The sequence below is a fragment of the Electrona antarctica genome, assembly GCF_951216825.1.
Source record: "Electrona antarctica genome assembly, chromosome: 3".
NCBI lineage: Eukaryota > Metazoa > Chordata > Actinopteri > Myctophiformes > Myctophidae > Electrona > Electrona antarctica.
In genome coordinates, this window is record NC_136808.1 from 16,826,508 (window position 1) to 16,853,816 (window position 27,309).

General features: G+C 41.9%; 1 protein-coding gene across 4 annotated transcripts in view; it reads left to right on the top strand.

Moving 5' to 3' along the window:
• Nucleotides 1-27,309, top strand: part of ano5b (anoctamin 5b) — a 41,083-nt gene that overhangs the window by 682 nt on the left and 13,092 nt on the right. For 2 of the 4 annotated variants that reach the window (XM_079497608.1, XM_079497606.1), the window contains exons 2-7: nt 237-355; nt 16,279-16,323; nt 20,854-20,918; nt 23,500-23,610; nt 25,406-25,474; nt 25,793-26,077. In XM_079497608.1, the coding sequence (XP_079353734.1) occupies nt 268-355; nt 16,279-16,323; nt 20,854-20,918; nt 23,500-23,610; nt 25,406-25,474; nt 25,793-26,077 (663 nt within the window). In that variant the 5' untranslated portion in view covers nt 237-267. Of the gene's footprint in view, nt 1-236; nt 356-5,654; nt 5,768-16,278; nt 16,324-20,853; nt 20,919-23,499; nt 23,611-25,405; nt 25,475-25,792; nt 26,078-27,309 lie in introns of those variants that run through there. The other 2 variants (XM_079497607.1, XM_079497609.1) reach the window with 2 other exon arrangements.

A 27,309-nucleotide genomic window follows, 5' to 3' on the forward strand; every position in this document is an offset into this window, starting at 1 on the left:
TCGCGGCAGAACTGAGAACAATGAGAAGAACATCAAACCGCCAACCGCACACAGCCAGGTGTTCTGGGACCGAGGCTAACCAGAACCCTGTTCGGCGCACAGTGGATTGTTATCATATCACTCTCCTCCTAAGAATTAGCACTGTTAGCCTACTAAACAAAGGCACACAAAAGGCTATATAATATAATAAAACAACATATCACATAAATAAATGTTTCTACAAAACTGTATTACAGAACTGCAGAGCTGGTGCGTTCGGCTCGAGGCATGCTGGGAAGGCAAGGCTACACACCACTGGCTACAAATTGCAGTTTTACTATTAGAATAACAACACGATGGCCAAATCAGACAGATGGTAAGTAACCTTATAGCAGCTCTACCTCCCTCTTGTGGACCAAGCATGTGTTGAGGTCGCCACTTTGCTTAAAGGGACACTTCACCCCTTTTGCAACCAGTCCAGATCTTATTTTAATGATGTTTGGGAGACAACTCAGACAAGAAACACTTTACTGGGTTTTTTTATGTGGGTAATATGTGTTTTTAGATATTTTAATATTTCCAAGTGTCCATGATGTCATGGACACTGGGCTCACTTCCTTCCTGGACTACAATTCCCATAATGCTTTGGCGCACTGCTCCTCCTTGTGGATAGGGGGAGGGCTGTCTTACTCATAGATATATATGTCTGCATAGATACCTGTATTAAAAAATATATAGATGCCCCATTGGTCACTGCACTTTCATTGGAGAGACCTGTCTCAAACAGGAGGAGGAAGTCAAGCGGAATCTCGGAAGGCAAGTGCTGCCGGGAGAGAGGGAGTCACGCCTCTGATTGGCCTACCGAACGTCCCCTTCCGTTCTTCCGCTATGCTTCGCAAGGAATCTCGGGAAAGCTTGCCAATGCAATCCAATCACGCATCGCCATTGCCTCCATGTTGCCTTCCGTTGAGATACAGACCTTTATATGTCTATAGTCTTACAACATGTAGTCCAGAAAGTAAGTGAGCCCAGTGTCCTTGACATCATGGACATTTGGAAATACTAAAAGATCTAAAAAACACATATTACCCACTTGTCTCCCAAATTAACATAATTAAAATAAGATCTCGTTGCAAAAGGGGTGAAGTGCACCTTTGAATATTTGGCAATTTTGTGTGATGGTATTGGTAATGGTATCATAATCACACTAAAGACGAGAGAAATGTGTTCATATAGCCTAGATTAGCGCTCTCTTGCCTCTCTGGTTAACTGGTGTTTAATTACAGTAGCTAGCTACATGGCATTTTCGTATTTTGTTCCAGAATTACATTATCTTTTACTACATGAGAACTTAAAGCAATAAACCACAAGAGGTGTGAGTTTGGGTTACCTTGTATTTTATAATGGCTTAGAGGCATAGTGAGGTACGACTCACGAGATGTAGTCGAGTGCCGCCAAGACAAAATAAATCATCATATTATATGATGATTTATTTTGTTATGATTCATATAGGCTTATACACACTACAAAAAAAGAAATAAAAGAAAGAAATGGGAGGGGGGACTTTTTTTTTTACAGGGGCCAGTTTTGAATTGCAGACGCCCATGTAAGTGCTCTCTGGGAGCGGTTTTGAAGGCATAGGAGCAAATTAATTTAACCCCTTGTTGGAGCTGAATCTGGGTTGAACGTGGTCTGTGGAACTACCTCTGGTGTAACTTGTGATCATGTTAGCTCCGCTGTTGCACCGCAGTGTTTCTACATAGGTTGTGTGCCTCTTTCTCCTCAAAGCTGTGCATTGGATTGGCTCCCTGGTGTCAGAGATTGCCATACTGAATGTTGGCATAAAACCATTGGCTAAAAACGGCAATTTGTGCTGATGGTGGTAATCTCCATATATATGGGCACAATCTGCATGGGCACACATGCACACCCACTGGTATCTCAACATATGGTTATATTACTGTAGGTAATGATTTGTGCAAGAATGTCCATATGTTGTCTGATAACTCGTCACTGCCAAGGCTATTGCGTTGACATTAATGGTGCTACAGTACCATGGCCATGGTTGGTCACCATAATCAGGAGTGATCATCTTGCAGGGATCATGAATGTACATACAAGTAGAATATTTTGTGATATCTTGTGTTCAATTTGAAATTTTAGCCGAAGGGTGGTGTTTGAGGAAAAATAGTCTCTCAAGCCAGACTGTTGACTCACACAATTTTCAAATGCTTTCATCATAGGCTATAGTCTACAGGGAAGCACGTAAAATGTTCGGGGGTGAAGTGGATGTCCCACCTCCCACCACTTTCATTTTGTCTTTACAGTTATGTCTTTACAGTTTGTCCTAATGTAAATCAAAATAATCCAAGCATATACAGGTATAGCTTGCTGCTAAGCACAAATAAAAATTCTAAAATACAGTATGTTTTAAATATAGTTTATAATATATTTTTGAGAACGGAAGTGACAACCATTACAACTTCCTGATAGCTTTCAGGGGGCTTGGTTCCAGAATCCAGACAGTAGCATTCAGAGATTGTGGAATAGTTGCCCAGCTATGCGAGACTAGAGGAAAGTCCATATGGTCACAAAATATGTGGACCAGTGACCATGCAGTGAACAAAAATGCAAACAATATAGCGTCAACGCAATCCACCTGAGTTCAAGTGTACATGACTTACAATATGGCACCAGAAGAAAGACCATGAATCACCTACTGTAAATGAGTAGTGTTCATACCGTGGGCATGAAGGTGCACAGCAAATTCCATGATATGGCCATGACATTTGGTTCCATTATTCTCATTTCTTTCTCAATTGACTTGCTAATAGTCTGTCCACTTGTTTTCTCTCCACCTGCGAGAGAAGTAAAAGTGTAGACATCATTGATCGTAGAAGCATTGGTAGGGTACCACTTGGATGCTGTGTGGATTTGCAGTATCCACTGCTTAAGTTATTACTGGAGGAAGTAGGGATTCATGGTCAGGGCTTAAGTAAGTCTCATAATAAACCATCACAAAATCCATTGAAATGCGCATCCACCAGCTTTAGTGAATGAGAAGCAGTTACGTTAGTTTGAAATGTAATTTGCTGACCAAGGCTATTAAAAGGCGATGGAAAACACACACAAGTCATCCCATTGGGCCCTGTTAACTGGTACAATGTGACTTCTGAGCTGCCGAGCACATGCAGAATCCACCATATAATAAGCCTATTGAGATGTACCTGTGGGCTTAAGTGTACAGTATAGTTCAGTTCATAGTGTAACCCTAAGAGGAGGATTCTAGAAGGTGACATTTGAATTTGAGGCTTCCTGGTAATTTGTCTTAAAGGTGCTATAGAGCGTGTGTGTGTGTGTGTGTGTGTGTGTGTGTGTGTGTGTGTGTGTGTGTGTGTGTGTGTGTGTGTGTGTGTGTGTGTGTGTGTGTGTGTGTGTGTGTGTGTGTGTGTGTGTGTGTGTGTGTGTGTGTGTGTGTGTGTGTGTGTGTGTGTGTGTGTGTGTGTGTGTGTGTGTGTGTGTGTGTGCGTGCGTGCGTGCGTGCGTGCGTGCGTGCGTGCGTGCGTGCGTGCGTGCGTGCGTGCGTGCGTGCGTGCGTGCGTGCGTGCGTGCGTGCGTGCGTGCGTGCGTGCGTGCGTGCGTGCGTGCGTGCGTGCGTGCGTGCGTGCGTGCGTGCGTGCGTGCGTGCGTGCGTGCGTGCGTGCGTGCGTGCGTGCGTGCGTGCGTGCGTGCGTGCGAGAGAGAGAGAGAGAGAGAGAGAGAGAGAGAGAGAGAGAGAGAGAGAGAGAGAGAGAGAGAGAGAGAGAGAGAGAGAGAGAGAATGGCTGCTATGCAAAGAAAAGGATGTACATAGCACGTCACAATAGAATAGTGGAACTGAGTCGAAGGACATATCAAAATTAAAATATTATGCATCTACAGTGAGAATGTACAAACACATTCCTGTTTCATTTCATCCATGTTCCATCTCTGTGATAAACCAGACATCCTCCTGTCTACATGTCGAAGTGTCCTTGGGCAAGACACTGAACCCAAAATTGCTCCCGATGTGCTGGTTGGTATCTTGCATGGCTTCCGCCGCAATCGGTGTATGAATGGGTGAATGTAATGCACAATCTATGTAAAGCACCTTGGATAAAGGCGCTATATAAATGCACCATTTACCATTTACCTTTGACCGTAGCCTATTAGTAACCTCGCGTCACGACTCACCACACTTTCCAGGAAAGCCTGGTATTCGTTCCAAACTGGCCTGTGTGATCCGGTCTAGACAATGGATACTGAGAAGAAAAAGAAAAGTGGTTCCAGTTCTCTGGTTCCGGCTATTTCCGTGCCGCTTTCTTTTAGTTCCCCCAATCCCCATTTAAGTTGAATCGAGTATAACTAGAGTTGGAATAGAGGATGGATATACCAAACTATTTCTATAAGCTGAATTATGCAGCATCAAGGGTTTTATTGGTTAGGCCCTATAATGATGATTCCCTTGATCGCAGGGAATTATTTTGGGAAATTCTCTGGTTCCAGGTTGGTGGTTCCGGCCTGATGACTACAAACCAGTGGCTACAACATGAGTCATGAGTCATGACGTAAGTTATTTCCGCTCTCGACCGGATCAGAAACCCAAAAATGGTAGGCTATGCATCCCAGGCTAAACTGCAGGTCATTAAATACCAACCAGTCCTACATACCATCTCAGAGCTAGATTATAGGTGCAGACTATTTTTTATATATTTGGCAGTCTAGTTTAGGACATACCCGGACACAGACAGGTTGGGCTTCCTTCAACAACTTAAGTGGGATGCCCAAAAAAGGAGGCAAAAGGGCTGGAAAGGTATTGTGCTCTAGTTTCTATACAGTAATTGGCATTTGGGCAGCCGTCATAGATGGTGGAGATGCTGTTACTTACCTACCCAGGCATGGAGTATCGAATGACATGCCTATTGTATCATGAAAACACATGCCATGATTTTGTGAATGTAACCTTACACCTACCTACCTACACTATAATATTTAGTATGTTTTTCTTTTTCCTTTATGTGGTGTGTGTACAATGACTACAATCTTACATTGCATGTTGTGCAATATGAAAAGTCACCACTTGATGGCGTCGTTGCATTTGCAGTAAGTGCAGTCAATAAAATTGGCCGTTCCTCGTGGTTTTCTTCAAAGTGTAGTAGTACGTAGTTGGTCCATATTGAATAACGTTGGTGCGCCGTCAGCTGATTTCATAGTCATACCGCTGTAGGCTACTATTGTAAACAAAGCAATGAATTAATTAGGCTACACATTACAGAGGCCCACTCCACATGCCACGTTTGGTTTCGAGTCGACTATTGTCAAACGACAAACGTTGATGTGAATAACAGGACCGTCCATGCACCATGGATAGACAGTATGCCGACGGAAAATTAGCCGTGCCACTCCCCTTTAATGTCTAAGCCTCCCGTCTCGAGTAACGTCTAGCGCAGCAGAGCACCGTTGGGACTCGAATTTTTACACGTGTAAAAAAGGATGCATCTATGTAGTGAATATCATAATCATCGATTTGAGTAGGTAGCCTACGTAATCATCATATCAGTTGTCAGTGTAAGCTGTCAGTGGAGTGTGTGCAGGGCAGGCGTCCCGGCGTCGTACAATCGATCTGCATCCTGGCTCCCGTTCCCAAAAGGTGAAGCTGCTCGATCGCTGCACACAGTAGGCTAGTCGGCAAATATGAAACGAATAACGGTCAAATCGAAGGATGAAACTTTAATCGAAATGAAGAGCGCAGATGATTCCCAGACTGGAGGTAGGCAAAATATTCATACATCAGAAACGTTAGTCTTGGCTATTATGTTACTTTATTATTTTGATGCATGCTTCTGAATTCAGAACACAGTAGACGCGGCGGCGTTTGCCAACCAGGGGCCGAGTGTCAAAATACAGTGCTCACTGCTGATCGTATTTAATTTCTCAAAGAGTAACTCAGTCACCACAAACTAAAGGATTTCAATTATGCCCTCGTGAATTTAGAAGTGAATGTGATGTAGGCCTATTAGCCTATAGCCTAAACAAGTTGTATAGTCTATTGTATTAGACAACTTGTCGACTTAGTGCGTGATGACGTCACGAAAGACCACAAATTTGACTGGAAAAAAGTTTGGGCCTAAAGCTTTGAAAAGTTTGGATTCATTGAAAATATGCCTGTTTACCAGAAAGAGGACAAAATGCAACATCCTGGATAATCCCATGCCATGCTGTTTGATATTCATTATTCAACACATGTAAACAAAGCCTATGGAGTATTCTGGTATAGCCTGTTTTGCTCATTTGATTTCATTATAGCTTGTGTATGAAATCTAAGAATTAGCACCAAGAGCTAATCTTATCTCAAATCCTTTCATTTGAGGTTTGAGCATCATGTGAATTCCCTTGAAGCTTGGGGCTGTGTGTGAGGTCTGAGGTCCCAATAACTAGCCTAATGTAGGTCACATTAATGGTTAATAAACCAGCCTGTATAGCTCTTTTGTGGTAGAGTTGCAGTATACAGACATGCACATTTAGTTTAAAGCGCCATTGTGTGATACCCAGGCCCTATAAAAAAGTACAATTACAAGCGGAGGAAGTAGGCTAGTTAGTTTAACTACCAATAAAATGTATTACCAATCTCACTGATGCAGATCATTGTCATAAGGGTTATAGTTGGAGGCAGTGCAGGGCAGGCCCATGTGCACATGATTGTATTTGTGATGTAATTAAAAACCCTTTACCTGAAAACAGTCTGAACTGCAACTACATAATTGAATTTCTAATCCAATGTGCCATTTAATGAAATTTGTTCCTGAAATACCCAAAATAGCTCACATGTTGTGTTGTAGATTGGCTATTTTTGCTATTTGTCATGACCAAGTATAGGGCTTAACATTGCTGTCCACTTGAAATGTATTATAGGCTACAATGTTCTGGTTCCGGTTTGTGGTTTCCTACTTTTTCGGTGTTGCTTTGTTTTGGTCCCCCCCTGTAGTCTTGGCAGCTGCTACGAGTTGGAATAAAAGATGGATATACCAAACAAACTATTCCAATAAGTACTTGAAGAAACAAGTCGTATTCATATGCCGCATCTGTCCCTAAAATTATGATGCCCTTATAATTATGGAGAATTATGGGTACTTCTGATTCCGGTTTGTGGTTTCCTGCCTGATGACTACAAAGTACAAACCAGTGACTACAACATAAGTTACCATCCGCTCCGGACCGGATCATACACCTGAAAATGGTACTGTATGCAATGCGTCCTGATGATGCAGTGGGGTAACATCATGGTGATCGGTGCGGTGCGTCACGCATCATTGTATACCAACCAAAACACGGAAGACAGACTGGCAGTCCCCAGCAACATAATGTTATATCATTGACCTAAATGGCGTTATATCAACAAGGACAAGATGATTAAAAAAAGTTATGTCTGTAGGAGTGCAGGGCTGCAGCCTGCAGGCTATCAGAAATGACTTTGGACAATTAGAAACAAACTTTAGTTAAACTTGCAGAGTGACAGGTTACTTTACCTGGGTTACATCTTCTGATAATTGCACTTGAATGTTGACATGAAATAATAATGGTGTCTTCAACTCTTCATGCGACCGAGTCAACCTTTCACCGTCGTCTTGGCTTCAGACGGAGCGTCTCCGTCCTTTTAACAGTCTTTTGCCAAACGAATATTAGAAGTCTATATTAGAATATTAGAAGTCTATTCTAACCAGGCGGGTTACCCTTTCCCTTATGTGTGTGGACAGGACAGACTGGGCACGATAGGAATTTTACGGATAGCCCTTAAGAGAGACCTCCAGGCGCAAACAAGGCAGTAGGCATAAAGTCTAACGGGTAATATAAAATACCTCTATCTGATTTAGAACTTAACCAGGATGTCGGAATCTCTGACACAACGATATCTGGGTTGTTAGGCCAGGTATCGTCGATAAATATCTGGGTTGTAAGGCCTGATATCCTGTCTCGTACGGAAGGCTACGCTCGCGATGAGCGTAGCAAATGCTGCCTGCCCACCAAATCTCCCATAACCACTCTTTATATAGGGTTTGACTGAATGCCCGTCACGATGACGACGCCAGTCAACTGGATGCACGTCACAACGACGATGCCACTCGTCCATACCCACATATGGGGTTTCTACATTGACCTGATGTCAACACTATATCTCTGTTGTCTCCATGGAGCTCTAGGTGAAAGCCTTTGTTACTGCACTTCATTATCATTTAGGGGCAACACAGCTGCCTTGTGCATTAAACAAGGTGCAACATAACGCATCAGCTTAGAATGTGCTATAGGTCAGTAAGAAGAAAATTACGTCATAAGAAGTTTGGTAGGCCTAATTTGCACTCCACAAGATTTTCTAACTAGTCAAACAACTCCCTAGCCCAACATTGTGTGTGATTGGTTAGTAGTTCAATGCGCTCATGAGTTTATATAGGAAAAGGGTCTGATAAAAATATCAAATATCTAAATACTGAATCCAGAAACTTAAAAACTGTCTGGGGTCAGGTGCACACAAAAGCCTGAGTAGATTAAAATTAACTCAGAAGGGTTTTGAAATATACATTGAATGAATGAATGAATGAATGAAAAACTTTATTCCGAACATGATAAAATTAGACAAAAAAAGTCAAGAGTCAAGAATTAAAATAAGTGCAATATAGAACAAATAAAATAATATTCCCAAAACAAAAAACAAGCCTCACTGGCCGCAAGTATTATAATTATTATTTTTTCTTTATATGTTCGGAAAGAAGTAGGGAGAAGTAAAAAAACGTATATAACCCTACCCCTTTATTATTTCAACGTCATTGCTTGACGTCAGTACATACCAACATTGTGTTACACCAAGATTAGTTATGTCTCCCATGCACAACAGCTGAACAAATTGTTGGCAGAGAAAAAGTTACAGTAAGCATATTTTATGCAAACAATATTGTTTTCTTTAGCCTGGAAAGATAACAGTTAATATGTGTGATGCACTGAACTGAATAAGCGAAATAGAAGGTGTGAAAGCACACTTTCCATATCCACAACCTGATTATGGCACCCTCTTTCCTCAAAGGAAATTGAAAATAAAGATTGTATCAACAACATTGTAATGATGTGAAGTGAGTTGACATAACATAATCTAAGGTCTTGTACCCTTTGTACAGTAGATCTCACTCTTAGCTAGTTATTTCATGCTAAGTGATGTTAATAAATGTCTATTTATCTATGGTGAGCTTTAGGGTTAATAAACTGCTCTCACATCAACGGCTTTGTTAAGGGTTTTATCAGCACAGACCTTCAGGCACATCAGTAGGAGCCAGAACAAAAGAATAGGAAGCCGTCCTAGGAAGCACATCACTTGACATCAGTTTTATTGTTTGGACTAAATTACCTTGTTAACAGTGGCGAGAGACAGAGGCCCATTCATTGACCAATGAATGAATGAATTATGAATATGTCATATCCTGTGGTGCCTCATTGAATCATATACTGTCAGCAGTGGCCTTTAATTGGTATTGTCCATGGCATGTCCATGTTTCATTTGTTTGGTTTTACTAAATAATTTGTATCGGATCTGACACTGTCTAGTTCTAGTGTTGAACTAGACTAATGACTAGACTTACTAGTGTTGAAGTGTAGACTAAAACTATGACGAAAAATGTTTGTCGACTACCTTTTTGCACTGAGGAAAACAAAATAAAAGCAAAATAAAAACTAAGCTATATGACTAAAACAAATAAAAACTAGACAAAGGGAGGGAGGGACTAGTGGAGAAGAGATCCAGTAGAACTAAAAGACATGTAATTTTATGACCGCATTGCACTGGACCCATTGTGAGCTTGTAGATCATCTATTTTCAGTATGCAACCATGCAAGTGTAAAATAAGCCATTGCGACGCCATCAAGGCCCGCCAAAATACAGTTTAAAATGAGACTAACTCAGTTTCAGATGACTAAAATATGACTAAAACTAAATTAAGTTTAATTCCAAAGACTATCAAATCAAAACTTGCTGTCCAAATCAATACTATCTAGTTCTTTATGTCCATGTAGTACTAACTCTATAATACAGTAGTACTATATAATTACTAACTGGTCTGAGACTAGTATTAATTCCAAGCCTCATAATTCATTACTATATTTGGCATGCATTATTAGATGCTATAAAAAGACTGCGCTGCCATTTAAGGTGATTTCATTCTAGGATTAGAGGTCTAAAAGGGTGAAGTCATCCTCCACTGTCAGTCAGATGAGGGAGAACCAAAGGGTTGCTATGGAAACTGACCCGGTAATTGCACTTCACTTTGATAGCATGATACAAAACGAGGCAGAGAAAGCATGCAGAATGTGACTCAGTCCTGTCAGACTTCACCTTGTAGTGCCTTGTTTAATAATGCCAGATTATTTTCACTATAGACTCTGAAATACATATAGTATGATGATGTACCCTAGCTTTCCATCAAAATGCTACATAGTAGCAGAGCCCTACTGCATTTTGGAGTTAGCATTTGTGTTAGCATATATTTGTTTGTACTTGGTTGTATGGACACATATTGAAATGAAGAAAACTGTTTTCACAGTTCGTGGAAGATCCGAAGATGTACCTATGTTATACATGTAGTTGTCACCATTTTTGGGGGGAAATACTATATGCTCTACTAAAAATGACATTATGAACACTGGAAGGGTGTTTTTAAGAAGATAAAGCTCTAGCTATCCTATCTTTGCTGAACTTCTTATATGAGTGTTGTGGTGTTGGTTTAAACTTTCCGGTCATTGTCAAAAATAGCTAGTGCGGCATTTCCTGGTGATAAGAAAAGACAGTTTTCCTGGGGTCACAAATTAGCCATGAAATGAAATGAAATGAAATGAAATGAAATGAAATTAAATCTATATTTACCCAGGGTATCTGGGCTAAGCTCAATAACTTGTTTCCAGCCAGGCCCTGCTCATAGAACACATTTCATCGTAGTGGTTCAATGCCTTGTTCAAGGGCACTTCAGCGGTGGTAATTTTTTAACGTGTCGGACGGCTGATTCGAACTAGGAACCTTCCGGTATCAAGACCGCGCCGCTATCCGTTCGGCCACGTTCGGCCACGTTCGGCCACCGCTGCCACAGAAAATGACTAGAAACCCTGTAGCCTATATGTAGCATTTTTCATTCAATGTTGCTGTTTTTTGCATTGTCTCGGACTATAGCTATTATAGCTTAAGCCAGTGGTTCTCAAACATATTCATGACTTAAGACTTGCTTATAGGCCTACATGGCCTGTGACTTGTAAAACCGTGACTTGGTCTCACTTCAGGATATTCAGAGCACGATAACTATACAGGTATACAGTATGTTGTTTTAAAAAGTGTTCTAACTGAAGTGGATAGAGTTCAGACCTACAGGAGTAAATAATGGGATATAGCTATAGCCAAAAATCACTTTTAGAGCAGTTTGGTGAGTGATAGAAACATTGCCAGTGTGTATACAAAAGTGAAAAGCTTTATTATTAAGGGAGATGAAGAGAGGATTATGAATAGCAGACTCTAGCCGATAGACCTTGCACTCTCCCTCCGTGGACACAGGAGCACACAGCTGGGGTGGACTGCGCAGCGTGTGTTTGTTGCTATACTGTTTGCAGAATTAAATGTTCATCAGTGTGGATGCACACAAATTATCGCAGTTATAGTTATAGTTATAGTTATAGTTAGCTATCATGCTTGTTGTGAATGACCCTATTGACATTCACTGTCATTGCAGTTAACCACTGGAACACTAGCATCCCTATTCTGGGGGTACATACATTGAACAAAAATAGACGATCTGCTGCAATTTCGCAGCAATTATTAAGAGATTATGGTGTAGAGCAGTGGTTCTCAACCCGTGGGTCGGCCCGGTCGGGACATGATTCCCCACATGATTTTGGGGGTTCCCCAGATGACAGTGAAGTGACAATTTAAGGACTTTTTAATTACCTAAGAAAAAAGAAAAAGACCATTAATGCAACAAAAGTAATCAACAACTATACTGTAACAACTGGTGAAACATTAGCAAAATTGTCAAATAATAAAAAATAAATAATAAGAAAGAGGTATTTTGAAACTAGCCGATCTACAAGCTCACAACGCCTCGCAATGTCAAACAAAATTCAATGCCTAGCTCAACTCATACATTCCAAGTGTTTATCAGGGTGGGGGAGAGTCCCCAGTTCATTATTTTGGAGGGTCCCCAGTTCAAATATGATTATTTTGGGGGTTCCCCAGTTCACATTTTACATTATTTTGCGGGGTCACGGCCTGAAAAGGTTGAGAACCACTGGTGTAGAGGGACAAGAAGAGCAGACCAAGTACAGAGCTGACCCCGGGCAAGTTTACTAGGTTAATCCTGAATCGGATTATTATAAAATATTTTGAATACAATCATGCAATTCACTGCTGCTTAATGCAGCAGTGAATTGAGGAAAGCAATAAAGCATGGCAATAGAGATCACACTGAGCACTACGCTTAGGAAGCTGCCTGTAGGCCATAACTGCCTGTCTGTGCTGACGTTTTAATCTATGCTCTTGTCATTCCCATTGCAATATCCATTGCGTTGTGATGTGACACATTGTGAGCTTGTAGATCAGCTATTTGAGCTATTTTTGTTTTATGCAGCTCTGCACAGATGTTTTTGTCAGGTGAAACCTGACTAATGAAAGCTCATGAAATGTAGACAACCTAGTCATAATCACCACCAGAGTGTAGAGTAGGAGAGTAGCGACATGCTTTGATCTCGCCACAAAGCGGGTGCCTATGGGCTATAGTTCCAACATTGCTCCTATGGCTATCCCATTGAGATAGAATGAGCACTTCCGCATTCCATTGTTACAATGGGAGTCAACGCTATAGTGTCGCCACCTAGTCATACTGAATGCCTAGTCCTGATTGGCTGCCACACACGCTGCCTAAGCCAATGGGAGTGTAGTATGATTGCCTGCCTCCCAGAGCCATAGAGTAAGACAGAGTTACGACAACTCTGTTCACTTCATTGGGCCAGGCTTTTCTACATAGACTTCTATTGAAAAGGGACAACCGGAAGTTTACGGAATGCATTGGAGTCTATGGGCTCGTGCGAGTCCATGAACCACGTGACCAGGCTGTTTTCTGCCCCCTCAATGACGTAACTCTGTCTTACTCTATGGCTCTGCTGCCTCGGGCTGATTTCCGCACCACAGCAGGAAAGCCACAACAAAACACAGTCATTGAACCACGCACAGAACGTCAGAAACGAACGCAAACAACGGCTACGAGGCGTGAGGTTGTGACACACAAACATACACGTTACAAAATAATAATCATACTAATATGGGGGGGCGGGAACACAACGGAGACAAGAACACAACAGAGACAAGAACACAACTGAGACAGCGCTTCTTTCACCTGACAAATATCACTATGTGATCATTTCTTGTTTTAATATAGCCTTATTGTTGTGTTTTAGAGTATTCTTTGTGTGACTTTAGTGTATGTTTTTATGTTATATTCAGAAGCCCCTACCAAAAAACAAATTTCATTGTCGCATTGACAATAAAGTTATTTTCATCTTGAATGTGACAAGGAAAAGGTGGAATGGAGGTTGATCTATAGGCCTGGCCTCATGACATCATTGTATAAATACTTTTGTATTGTTTCTTCATTTTTCAGAGGAAGTTACGAAAGTAAGAAAACAAACATGAGTCAGAGTCATACAGTACCACAGTGTAGTGTGTAATCAAAAGAAACATCCCTCAGTAAACCCACATTGTTTCCAGGCCCCGAAACCTATCTACACTACTTTTAATACTCTAATCTACAGAACTGTTGTCTGATCCCCATTCCCCATGTGCAGCTTCAACATTCTGACTATAGTATGCTCAGACTGGCAGCCAAACAAAGTTTTGGCTGATCCAGATTAATTAATAATAATAATAATAACTAGATAAAGTGCCCCTCAGGGCACAGGTCTCCACCAGGCCAGGTCAGGTTGTGGCCTCCTGGTGGCGCTATAATAGGCCAATGTGAAAAGGGTGCCATTTATTCTTACGCCTTGGATGGCAATTGGATGATTTGAGGCATTTTGTTCCAACAATGTGTTTTGCAAAAATCCACCTATTGGTGGCACTACAACAGGCCAATGTGAAAAGGGTGGGATATATTCCGCAGCCTAGTAGGAAAGTCTGTGAAAGATTTCACGTAAATTGCACACTGCGTTCATGATTTGAGGCTTTTTGTTCAAAACGGGCCAATCCTGCAAACTTGAAAGCCAATGTTAGCCAATTAGGATGGAATATGAAATATCAGACAGATCCGTCTTGAACACATGACTATAGAGATAGTGTGTAACGATTCACAGGATCTTTGGACAGAATCTGGAGGAGTAATAGCAAGAAATGTGTTTTTCAAAAGTCTGCCTCCTGGTGGCACTATAACAGGCCGTTCTGGAGATTCTGGGGCAGAGGTTCATCGTTGGCATCCAGGGAGTGTGTGTGCAAAATTTGTCTGGGTTAACGGTGCCGGAGATTAGCTGTACACAGATGGACGGATGGACGGACACACAGACACACACACACGGACGGAGTGCAAAACATACTCTCTCCCCATGCCTTCGGCCTGGTGGAGACAATTAAAGCTGCAAGCAGCGATGACCGGATTTTATTTTACATGCTTGTGTTGTCGTCCTGCTTAATATGAATTGTACAGCATTTTTCTGCTCAAATATAATAGTTTTGTTTTTTCACTTGATATAAAGTACTTTGTGAGATTCTCTATATTAATAAAATGTACTTATTACTTAGTATGACTATGTACCATGACAAACGTCAAACTCGCACATCAGTTATGACTGGAGGGAGTCCGGTGCAGAAGGAATATGGAACCTGCTGTAACTTGATTAAATCATGGTTGTAATTAGGCTAAAAGGTAACAAAATAGCTGATAGACCGGAAAGGCAACCCATTCCACATTTACTGCTGCAGTGTAAAGAGGGGTTACAACATTGGTGGAGCTTCCTCTTGTGCTGTGGTTGTGAACCTCACTAACATTGGGGAAGTAATATCTTTGAATATATATGCCATTTCTGTAGAATCAACATATGTACTGTATTTTGTGAGCCTGGTCTGCAGCTCATGTTTCAGGATCTACAGTATAGTGTACCAGGACGTGCAGGTGTAATCAAACTGCCTTCGTACAAGAGCCCCTTGCCAAAAGGACTTTCAAACTAGGAAGGGTATGGCCTGGTCAGCCTGCAATGACATGCATAAGATCTGGTCATCCCAGCTTAGTAAGGACGACCGTTGAGCCGATTCTATTCTATGGCTCCGAGACATGGACACTTTCAAAGAAACAAGAGAAACGGTTGGATGGCACTTACACCCGCCTTCTAATGAGAGCGCAAAATCTGTCTTGGAAGAGCCACCCATCGACTAATCTAATATACGGCAACCTTCCCCGTGTTTCTTCACTGGTCTGATCCAGAAGAGTGCAGTTTGCCGGCCACTGCTACAGAGCTGACAATGAGGTTATATCTTCCCTTCTTCTCTGGAGTCCTGCCTCAGGGCGGACCAGAGGTAGAAAGCTGTCGTTCCCTGATGCCATCGCTAGGGACACATGCTTCAGTAGGCAGGAACTGGGGGTGGCAATGAAGGACCGGGAAGTCTGGAAAATGATGATGATGATTGCCAATATTTTAACAACACGTATATTGTGAATATTGTTTTGTTGTACTTTGATTAACCTTTCTCTGTCCAGATTGTTTGTTGTCTAATATGCAGTCTAAGAAAGTAACTGCTTCCTTGGCTGAAACGTCACCTATCATGGAAACTTCTTTAGTTTTTGCGTTAGACTCAATTGGCAAAACAGTTTTGCCAATTGGCGAGGGGACAACCTTTACTCATGACCGTGTCGTTACGTTGTTACCACTGCAACCAATGCAGTTAGGTCGACAATATCTGAAATTCTGAATACACAAATCTGACTCGATCACTTACAAATAACATTGTGGATTTGACAGCAATCTGCTTTAAAGTGGTTTGTTTTCAGCTTCCTCTGTAGTTTTGAGTAGATCCACTCCAGTAGAGAGGAGCAGTCCTCTCATTAGATTGTGTCATGGTGGTATTATCACGGGCCAGCTTCACTTTCTTTTGTTACAGTACAGGTTCACTCTTCTTTACCCACAGGGTGGATAACAGACTGTTCCTCTCTCTCTCTCTCTCTCTCTCTCTCTCTCTCTCTCTCTCTCTCTCTCTCTCTATCTCTCTCTCTCTCTCCTATTAAGATGGTCTTGCAGTGCTCACAGCTTTCAGGATTAACCTGCACTCAGGTACGGGCAGATCAAGGGCTTTATGTGACGCCTGTCTGTCCGCCCTCACATTGTCCTCTTTCACTCCTCGCATCCCCTCACGTCTTGCATCATGTGCGAAAACTGCAAAATCTTTGAATCAAATTGAAAAACGTAGATTTGAGACATTTATATTTGAGAACATAATAAGGAATACGAATAAACCCAAATAACGTTTTGAGAGCTAATAGTTTTTTATGAAGTAAACTTGCATCTTCAATTATAGACTGAACCAACAAATGTATTTGACCATTCAAGTCCAATCAAAACAATGTGACGAGTTGTATGCTTGTAGATCTGCTACTATAGAAATTATTTTAAAGTTTTATAATTGCAGATACAGATAATGACCAAATAATGGTTCACACAGTATATTGTCCCGGCCGATAAATCGGTCCTGGAAAATCCACAGAATGTGGCTCCAAATAGAGCGCAGCTCATCCATGCATCCTCAGGTGTGTTGTGTCTGCACTGTGCGAGTATCGTATCCAAGTAACACGTATCCTAGTAACAAACTGTGCTTCTGCTTCTAGCATGTAAGGTATTTCTGCCTCTCTATGGTTGTTTACATGCTTGCACTCATTGAAATGACCCCATGCAGTTAATGCTCACTGTATGATATGGCTGAATGACCATTTGTCTTCACGTCCTATCATGCATCAATGTAGCCACTAATAGTGAACGTACATTAGCCATGCTCAGTGTGTGTGTGTGTGTGTGTGTGTGTGTGTGTGTGTGTGTGTGTGTGTGTGTGTGTGTGTGTGTGTGCGCGTGTGCGTGTGCGTGTGTGTGTGAGTGAGTGAGTGTGTGCGTGATATTCACAATGTTGAGTTAGAGGTGTCAGCTATGGCTAAGATCAGCATAGTGTGGTGTTTATACTTTCACATCCTTTTTCCACCCTTAAACCTCTCAGTGAAGGTTGACGGGTGAATGATTCACCTCAGTCTCAGCAGCTGTAATATAAATATATTCAAATTGTAGGCCTACATCTAAGTCATAAGCATGAATAAGTGAAACTACACGAGCTGGTAGATCGACTATTTTTGTCCATGCAAATATGGATGCTGGGGTTAAAACAGGTAAAAGTGCATGTATAACGGTATTTAAAGCTGACATTTATACACGTGACGTGAGGAAAGGGGAATCATTTCACATCCCTTTTTTCAGTCTAATACTAGAGGGGTGAATAATCTATTGCCTCTGGCTCAGTTCAGATTGAGAAATGTGAGATTTGTGTCACTGGTGTTTTAGGGAGAGCAGTGTTCAGAGGCAGCTGACATGGTTTACAACGTCAAGTTTATTTCAGAGCTCATGGGGCTTGCTGTCAAGTCCTTACAGTAAACGAGCAGCATTTGGATGGATGGATGGATGGATGGATGGATAGGCAGGCAGGCAGACAGACAGACAGACAACGCGCACACGCGCACATGTAAAAATAAATAATTTGTCTGACTTAGTTAACATAATTTATATTCTATCTTACTGTATGTACAGTATAATGTCCATTCAATCCGTAGTGTAGCCTATATCCCAGCAGTGTGAATGGGAGTCATGAATCCAAGAACAGAACAGAACAGATGGGGGTCAGGCTCAGATGTGTGGAGCTTGATAGCTACTGGCACAAAGGACTGGTGGTGTATTTGTATTGCAACGTATATGAATGAATGTATCGTGACAGAGAATATCACAGTTAAATAGGCCAGTGTAATAATGTGTGTGTTGGGTTGGAAGAGGTTGTAGGTTATATAACATTGTAAATTCCTTTTAACTGTGAGTGTGTGGACCCATGAGGGTCAATTGTTACACTCTTACAGTTAAATAACACTCAGGATATTAAAGTGGGAAGCTTTACTTTCAGCTTTGTTGACTAATAGTCATTGCATTTTAGCAGTGGAAGCCTTATCTGTCATCATGGACCTTTTCTCCAGTTATCAGTCTTTCCATGCATGGAAATATCACTCACGCACGCACGCACGCACGCACGCACGCACGCACGCACGCACGCACGCACGCACGCACACACACACACACACAGTCACACACTGTATACACACACACAGCCTGGGCTGTTTGCTCAGCCCAGGCTGTGATAACTGACTAATATGCACAGCTGGGATCGGAACCAAGAATGTTGAGCGACAGAGGGGACGAGGAGGGGGATAGAAAATAGCACAGTCCTCAGGGATTTCCATGTACTCAGTGTGAAACTCCCACTGTGGAAGATGTCCTCTGTAGACCTCTCTGATAGAGTCTTCTGCTGCTGCTCCCAGACATTGAGGCTCATTAGTGGAGCATTCCTCTCCAGTGAGGCCTATCAAAGAGCTACTTGTAACACACACCAGCCAGTCCCAAAAAGGCTCTCATTGGCTCACCTTGCACTCTGTCAAAGACCTCAATGCCCACCGCGTCTAATCAGAGGCAGCTCTGCTGGCCTCGGGGGTGGGCTGGAGGTACTGTGTCAGTGGTTCTCATGTGGGGGCCGGGGACCCCAGCAGTCCTTGGCAGGGTTCCAGTGGGTCCTCGCCGATTAAACAACTCACTGTTAAGAGAGTGTAGTTCTGAGAGTTAGGGTTAGAACTCAGAGTTTATAGGATGGAGACTGGTGGTGTCATCCATGCAGTGCATATCATCTGTACGTGAAAGAGAAGATCTTCTGAAGCGGCTACTGGCCTGGTCCTTGACCCCTCCCCCTCACTGAGCGCTCTGTGCACGTTGTTCCAGCCTCCCCCACAGGAAGCATTGCTGGTTCCCAGCAGTCAGAGACAACAAGGGAGGGCAATGAGCAGAGAGAGCGCTGCTAGTGCTACATGAACACATTACCACTGCCAGGACCCGCTGGCCTTGCCGGCAGGGAGGAGGAGGAGGAGGGATGCTGGAATGCTGTGTGTTTTTGTATTATTTAGGGAGGTGTGTGTGTGTGTAGTAACTGCGGGTGACGGGTCTGTCTGTGTGTCTGTGTCTATTTGTATCTGTGTCTGAATGATTGATAGTATTGTGTTCATTCTCTCTGTATCTTTTGAAGGTGAAGAATGAAGATGCCCCAAAATTATCTTTTTGTTTGTTTTAATCTCACTTATCACCATGGACTATGCAGCTCTTATACAGTACCTTATTTGGCAATTAAATGTCTGTGTTGAGACCTTTCCAGCCCCCCTCCCCCACAAATTTGAGCGAAGTGGATATTGTGAAATGCAAAGATTGCAGTTTTTTGCATTACACAATCAGTGTTTCACTTCCTCTCCTGAGTACTGAGATCTCTTTTTCTTTCTTTTTTCTTTCTTTCTATTTTGAAGTCAGTTATAGTTATAGTTAAAGTGATGATGCAATGGGCAGCAATCATGTTCTAAAAAAATGCATAGCCTGCTACTCTACATTCACTTCAGTAGCACGTTTTTGAAACCTAGGCAGTTAACTGGAAAGGGTTAAAGGATAGGATATACATAATCTCCTCTCTGTTGACTCTGTCTGCACCAGGATCCAGTGTAAAGTACATGTTCACAGAAGCCACCCACTTTGATAACTCTCTTTCCCAAATCTATCATTGCATTGTTTGGTTCTGAAACCTTACCCACCACTAGAACTATAGGACTAAAGACCGAACTCGGTCTTGACTCGGTCTCGGACTAAGATGGCTTACAGTAAGTAGGCTACTGCAGAGATTTACAAAGATTTTGCAAAAAAATTAATAATAATAATAATAATAATTGCAGAGATTTACTGTCAATATCAGAATGCTATTTTGGTTTTGGTTAATTTTAATAATTAATCCTACTATAAATCTGCAGGATCTATCTATCTATCTATCTATCTATCTATCTATCTATAATAAGGTGTTTTGGTATGAAAACATAATTCTAAACTCCCTATACTTCGCACACACATTCCCACTTGGCCAAGGAAGAAATGCCACCCTACATTTTTCAAATCAGCCTCATAGTGGCGCTATAACCGGCCGATTTATGTTTTTACTTATAACAGGACCAATTGGCGTGAAACATTGCACTCACACTCCCTAGACTCAGGGCCAGAAAAAAACGCAGCCCTGCATCCCAGGCACCTGGAGGACGATTTTTGAAAAACACATTTTATGATATTACTCATACAGACTTTGTCCAAACATCACGCAAATCGGTACACATTATTTCTATAGTCATGGGATCAAGGCAGATCTGTCAAATTTATTCATATTTCATCCTGATTGGATAAGATTAAAGTTTGCATGTCTGTGCAATGACTTCATCAACGTTTGTTCCACCTCTCCCCCTCTATGCCCAGAAAAAGCGTAGGTCTCTTTCAGGCTACATGACCTGGTGGAGACCTGTGCTCCGAGGAGCACTTGTTCTAGTTTGATCTCCAGTCACTGCAATGTTTGTCTTGATGTGGACTTCCTATTATTAGATGAACAATCATAGTACATTAAAATACAGCATATTTATGTGTTGCTGCTTTTTATCTCCATATCCTTGGGTGCATTTATAAGATTTGTTTTTGTGTTGTTGGTTTGTGTTCCAGAAGACAACAATGGCCATGGTCCCAATTCTTTATCTGACAGAGAGACGCTGCCTGAGAATACAGAGGTAGGTGTCATGATCTTATTTAACTCCACTCCATTATGTGTGCAAATAATCACACCCAATTTGAAGTGAGCAGAGCAGAGCAGAGCTGTGTGTGTGTGTGTGTGTGTGTGTGTGTGTGTGTGTGTGTGTGTGTGTGTGTGTGCGTGTGCGTGTGCGTGTGCGTGTGCGTGTGCGTGCGCGTGCGTGCGTGCGTGCGTGCGTGCGTGCGTGCGTGACCACTTGACCCGAATGCGACCCCCAGCTGCAGGTCAATTGGTGGTGCTGGAATAGGCAAACACACACATTCAAATGTTGGAGCGGCATGCACCGCTCAAAAACAGTTATTTTCCCATGATTATTCACCTTGACATGATGATCATCTTCAAGCTCGGAAGTACAGTATTATTATGCTATGCTATTATGCTATGTTTACTCTGTAAACATGTATGTTGCTATAAAATCGCCGTTAGTCCCAAATGGGCCTGTCCATAGATGTTGAACGAGTGATTTTGTTTGTGAATTTAAATATAAATATAACAATAGAATACAAGCCGTAGATCTGCCTGTGCTTCAGGTCTGCAGCCCCCCCCTTCTCTGTCTATCAGATGTCATTATGGAGAGTGACTGACCCTCTGACTCGCTGAGTCACAAGTTCTGTTCCTCTCAAAGAGCTCCTCTGATTATTGCATTAGCTTCCCACCATGCCTGACATACAGGCTGCCCACAAGGCAAGCCACAGTGGAGAAGTGAGGATTTTACACTCTGTAAAGTCACTGTTAATTTAACCACGGCGTAAAACGTGTAAAAATAGGGTCAAATGGGTTAAATGTTTTGCTGTGCATTTGTAAGAAGATCAATTTTTTGCAGGAATTATGTTTTTATATTGCTATTAACCAGTCGTTAAATAATACATGTTTTTATGGAATAACATATCCCCACCCGTACTTCTCCCAGGGGTGGATGTACAGTAAGGGTCTGATAAACAAGCAGGGTGTGGCTCTGCTACTGTTCCAACTGAACAGATTATCTGTGTCTTCTGAGGTCAGGATAATATACTGTGTGGTATTTTCCCCATACAGTATGGACAATATACACAATTCAATAGTAAACATACTGAAAGTGGAGCTGGTTTTTCAAACACTTACAGTCTACACTATACACTGAGTATAATTATTTTGTTCTTACATTTTCTGACAAGACATTTCATCTGCCATTAAAATGAGTCTGCAACTGTAAATTATATCGGTACTCACTGCACTTGTGACCGAAAAGGAACATAGCAGAATATACATATTACATAGTGTAGGAATAGCAATGATCTATTCTGGGGGAATACAGCCAGATGGAAGTGTTGTAAAGAGAAGATGAATAAAATAAATGTTGCCCTATAATGAAGCATTCCATGGTAAGACATTTAATTTCAGATTCAGCATGGGAGAGTACAGACTATGTTTCTCCTCCCTAGATTCAGACCAAGTATAGTATAATGATAGGCATGCCTTTTGCAAGTTGTTGGACATTGTCCAAGACCGTCCTTGTGTGGTTGTGGAGAGTGGGGTTTGATTACTCCACTGTGGTCAGTTGAGGCCAGGTCCTCAATGGAGTCCAACGGTCACAATTAATTGGTCGTGCGAGACACGGCCAAAGCATTTCCGGGGGTCCCCAGCCAAAAACGTTGAGAATCCCTGCTGTACTGTACTGTCACTGTACTGTACTGTAATCATCATATATACTGTGTGTGTGTGTGTGTGTGTGTGTGTGTGTGTGTGTGTGTGTGTGTGTGTGTGTGTGTGTGTGTGTGTGTGTGTGTGTGTGTGTGTGTGTGTGTGTGTGTGTGTGAGGCTGCGCAACAGTGACACACAAACGCTATTTCGTGCTCGGACGGACAGACAGACCCAGCCAGGGACACACATAGTTGTATAGGAGTGGTTGCACCACTCACTAAAAACTGTACAGCTTTGTCTTTTGAAAACAGACATTCCACAGAATTCCTTTTAGAAGCGACCAGTTCTGAAACTGAATTTATGTATTTATTATCCAAAATGATCAGCACAGGCAGACTATTCACATACTAGAGCTGAAATTGACGAGTAAATATGAAATAAATGCTTAAACATGTAGCTAGGTGTAATGTTAGAGAGTAGAGACCACAGAAGTGAACCTTTCAAGCCTGTTTTCTCAACTCGCTGTTTTATGCAAGACATTACTCTATAAGCCACATCTCCAAAACTGGTGGGTCAAACTGAACCACCAATATGTCAATTTGAAGCTATGATTCCCTGCTTTCATATGACATGAAAAAACGAAAATTAAAAAAAAATCCAATGGCAGTCCCTCAGTTGAATTTGGTCACATATTATGTGTACACAGCCCAGAAAATATACGTCTATGTCTATGTCAAAAAGTTAGAACTCTCTGCTTTCACTTTCCAGCTTAAGCTCAGCCACTCAGTGTGTCTCCATGCAGACAACATGACATGACTCTTTCATTTCCTGTACTGTAGCTACTGTGTAAAAGTAAACACATTTCAAGAGATTCTACTGGAAAATGCATTGCATGTGACTCTAATTGTGGCTAATTGTTTTTTCTTTCTCCCTTACAGACTGATACTTTACATCTGAATAAAGACACTGTGTTCTTCAGGGATGGGCTGCGTAGGATCGACTTTGTGATATCCTATGTAGATGACAAGGATGGAGATGGAAAGAAACAGGTGTGTGTGTGTGTGTGTGTGTGTGTGTGTGTGTGTGTGTGTGTGTGTGTGTGTGTGTGTGTGTGTGTGTGTGTGTGTGTGTGTGTGTGTGTGTGTGTGTGTGTGTGTGTGTGTGTGTGTGTGTGAAAAGAACAGAGTTGGCATATGTTCATTTTTGTATTACTTTGGCCTTTTATCAGGAACTGCCTTGCATTTAAGACAGATGGACACTATTAGTCCAAGAAAGCTTTAGGCCCATTGCAAAGACCAGAGCCCATTATCAGGCAAGTTGTTGACAACCTGACATTATCAGTAAGCATAGAAATACATAGACCTATTACCTGTTGCAGGCTATGTCAAATCTGGTGTTAAAATGTCTCTTGTGCTCTTGGTGCCCTCAGCCCTTTAATACCACAGACATGAGGCAGATTTCTTCCTGCCGCCCAGTATGTCTCTTATCTGTCGCTAGCTGTTAATCAATATGGAACCAACACATACGGCAATAGAGGGTATGCGCGTGACATCACCATCAAACCAGGAAGTTATGCAGGAACGCCTACTGAGTGGCAAAAAACTACTTTCTGGCCTTGACAGCCCATACATCCACACAGAAAAGTCCTATCTGATTGCATTAAACAACGTTAAACAATGTTAAACTCACTTTGCCTGTTGCTTTGCCACTCGATTTGCCACTCGATGTGCCATTCACTTTAAGCATGCGCATACTCTCTATACGGCATAAAATTTACAATACCATAAAAAAGGACTCTGAGGTTAACAATTAAGAAATTGGAAATGCATTGAGGCGACCATAACACACAGAAGGGATCACATGACACAAGTGTGTCTTGGTGTGAGTGAGGCCTTTAGGTGGTTGCACACTGGACGCGTTTTTCGGAAAACCGACGGAAAAACGCTGCTAGAAATCCGAAAAACGCAGCAGTGTGCAGGGACCTTTAGTGTAGATGTTCTAAGGCAGGGGTGGGCAACTGGCGGCCCGGGGGCCACATGCGGCCCCCACCTTCACTTAATGCGGCCCTCAGGTTAATGTCAGAATACTGATATAATATTGGTTTCAGCTGTTACAATTCCACAACATGCAAACATGACCCGCTTTAATTACTTCAGTCTAAATTACTAGCTCAATGCTCAACACAAGTATAATTAAAGGCATTTGAAATTACATAAGAATGTTAATTTTCAGGATTCCAATTCAAAAATAGCAAAAATGTAAGATTTCAATTCGAGTATAGCAAAAATAGCCGATCTACAAGCTCAAAACGCGCCGCGCTGCGACGCGTTTTGAGCTTGTAGATCGGCTATTTTTGCTACGACAGTATATGGCCCTATAGGGAGTGAGAGTGGAAATATAGTGGCCCTCTCCATCGTCAAAGTTGCCCACCTCTGTTCTAAGGTGAGTAACAGAAAAGGAGAGAAGCAGCCACCCAGTACGCTTCCCACACAATAACATTTATTTGGCTTAACCTGCCTTCAGTTGACCTTCATCATAGCTATCATGAAGGTCAACTGACCTTCTCTAATTCAATGAAGAATTTAGCGTATCAAGGACATGGCATTTTACTTTCACAAAAATACAATAGTTAACTTTGTTATCCATTCTAGTCAGAATGAGATGACATTTTGAAATGGTGAAAAAAAGAATAAAGGCTCAGATTGTGTGTGTGTGTGTGTGTGTGTGTGTGTGTGTGTGTGTGTGTGTGTGTGTGTGTGTGTGTGTGTGTGTGTGTGTGTGTGTGTGTGTGTGTGTGTGTGTGTGTGTGTGTTGTGTGTTGTGTGTTGTGTTGTCTATCTGTAGGAGAGGCGGAGGGAATTTGAGGCCAACCTTGAGAAGGCAGGACTGGAACTGGAGACAGAGGACAAATCGGTAAGAACTTCAACAGAAGAACTCTGCCGCCCCCGAGTGGTCTTGATGCTGAAAGCATCAAACCTGTTAAAACTAATCTTAAAGGGATGGCCCATTGCTAGTTAATGTATTATAGGAGAATTAAGTTGCTATGTCTCCCGGTATCATTGTAATAAAATTAAGATACAATCATTGCCACAAAATCATTAAAGATAGTATTCAAAGATGTAGCCTATTGTACCTATTTGTACCTGTATAGGTAATTCAAATACATTTTGCTATATTTAAAATGTGACTAGACACAGGAGCTAAACCTTATCTCCTGTGTGTACCCCTCAGGACGCAGATGATGGCAAGACATACTTCTTGAAGATCCATGCTCCATGGGAGGTGTTAGCCACCTATGCGGATGTTTTGAAGATCAGGGTTCCTTTCAAAGCCAGTGACATCCCCCACACCAAAGACGCCCCTCTGGAGTGGCTTTCTCGCCCCTTCCGCTTGCCAGAGCGCATTATGCGTCCAGAACCCGATTATTTCACCTCTCCTTTTGACAAGGGCAAGATTGATTTCTTCCTCATCAAAGACAAGGATACATTTTTCCCACCTTCTACAAGAAACAGAATTGTGAGTCGCAGGTGTTTAAGTTGATTATTTGTCAATTTGTTACCGTATGTCATTTCAAAAGTCGTTCTAACTAAGTGTATGGCAGTCCACACCACCACTATACGTTAACAATGGAGATGATTGAAGATACGATTACGAATAGCTAACGCTATCTGGTATTCAGTAGCTGGCATTACGTACAACTATCTCACATCCTTAAAGTCTTTCTGCTCCATTGAGACAGAGATCTCTCTCTCTCACCCTCTCTCACTCCTTGTGTGCTCTGTCTCTCTCTCTCTCTCTCACCCTCTCTCCCTTCTTGTGTGCTCTGACACAGGCTTACCTGTGTCTGAAACAGTGATTCATAAGTGTAGTAGAATAATCCGATCTGACTAATTCACGTGAGACCATACATGTAGCCTATGTGCATATATTGATTCAGCTATATGGATTTATATTAATACGTTTCCAGTTGTTCAATAATTGTACAGTTGCTCTTTTAGTATGGAGTATCCCATTAATGGGTAATACTAATAACAAACAGTGTACAAAGAGTGTACAAATATACAAATTTAACCAAATGGACAATTATTTAACTAATCTGTATACAGTATTTTAATACAACACTAGTGGTTTTTGTAAAGATGACGTGTCTCCATTCTCTACTGATCTCACTGGTATTAAAAAAACAATCTCCCGCGTGGTATAGGCCTATCTTTGTTCAACTCCTGGGAAGGACATAAATGTAATGAATCATTGTTCTGCCTTGGCTTGTTTTGCCTTTATTGATAGTTTTTCAGTGAAGATTGACAGGAAAGAGGGAGAGAGAGAGACATGCTGCAAAGGTCTTTTGGGAAGGGGACTCGAACCCACCACGTGCTGTCTAGGTGCCCCGTGCCTGGACCGCTAGGCCAGCGATCTAGGGATTGATTGATTGATTGAAATATTTATTAACAGTTTGCAGAATTACAGTACATTTCAAGCACAAACTCAATACAAAGACTGTTAACTGTGAGTGGATGACCCAATTAAGCATTACACTTGTTTACAAGAGGGTCCACCATGTTCAATTCATCAAAACATTTAGAGACGTACAAATAGACACTTCTATATAGTCAAAGAACAGAACAGGAATTCATCATAGAGGTAAAAAGGGAAAAGAGACATATACAGTGAGGGGCGGTGGGGGATTCAGATTTTTACGGGGGCCAGTTTCGAATTGCAGCCGTCCGTAGGTGCCCTTTGAGAGCGGT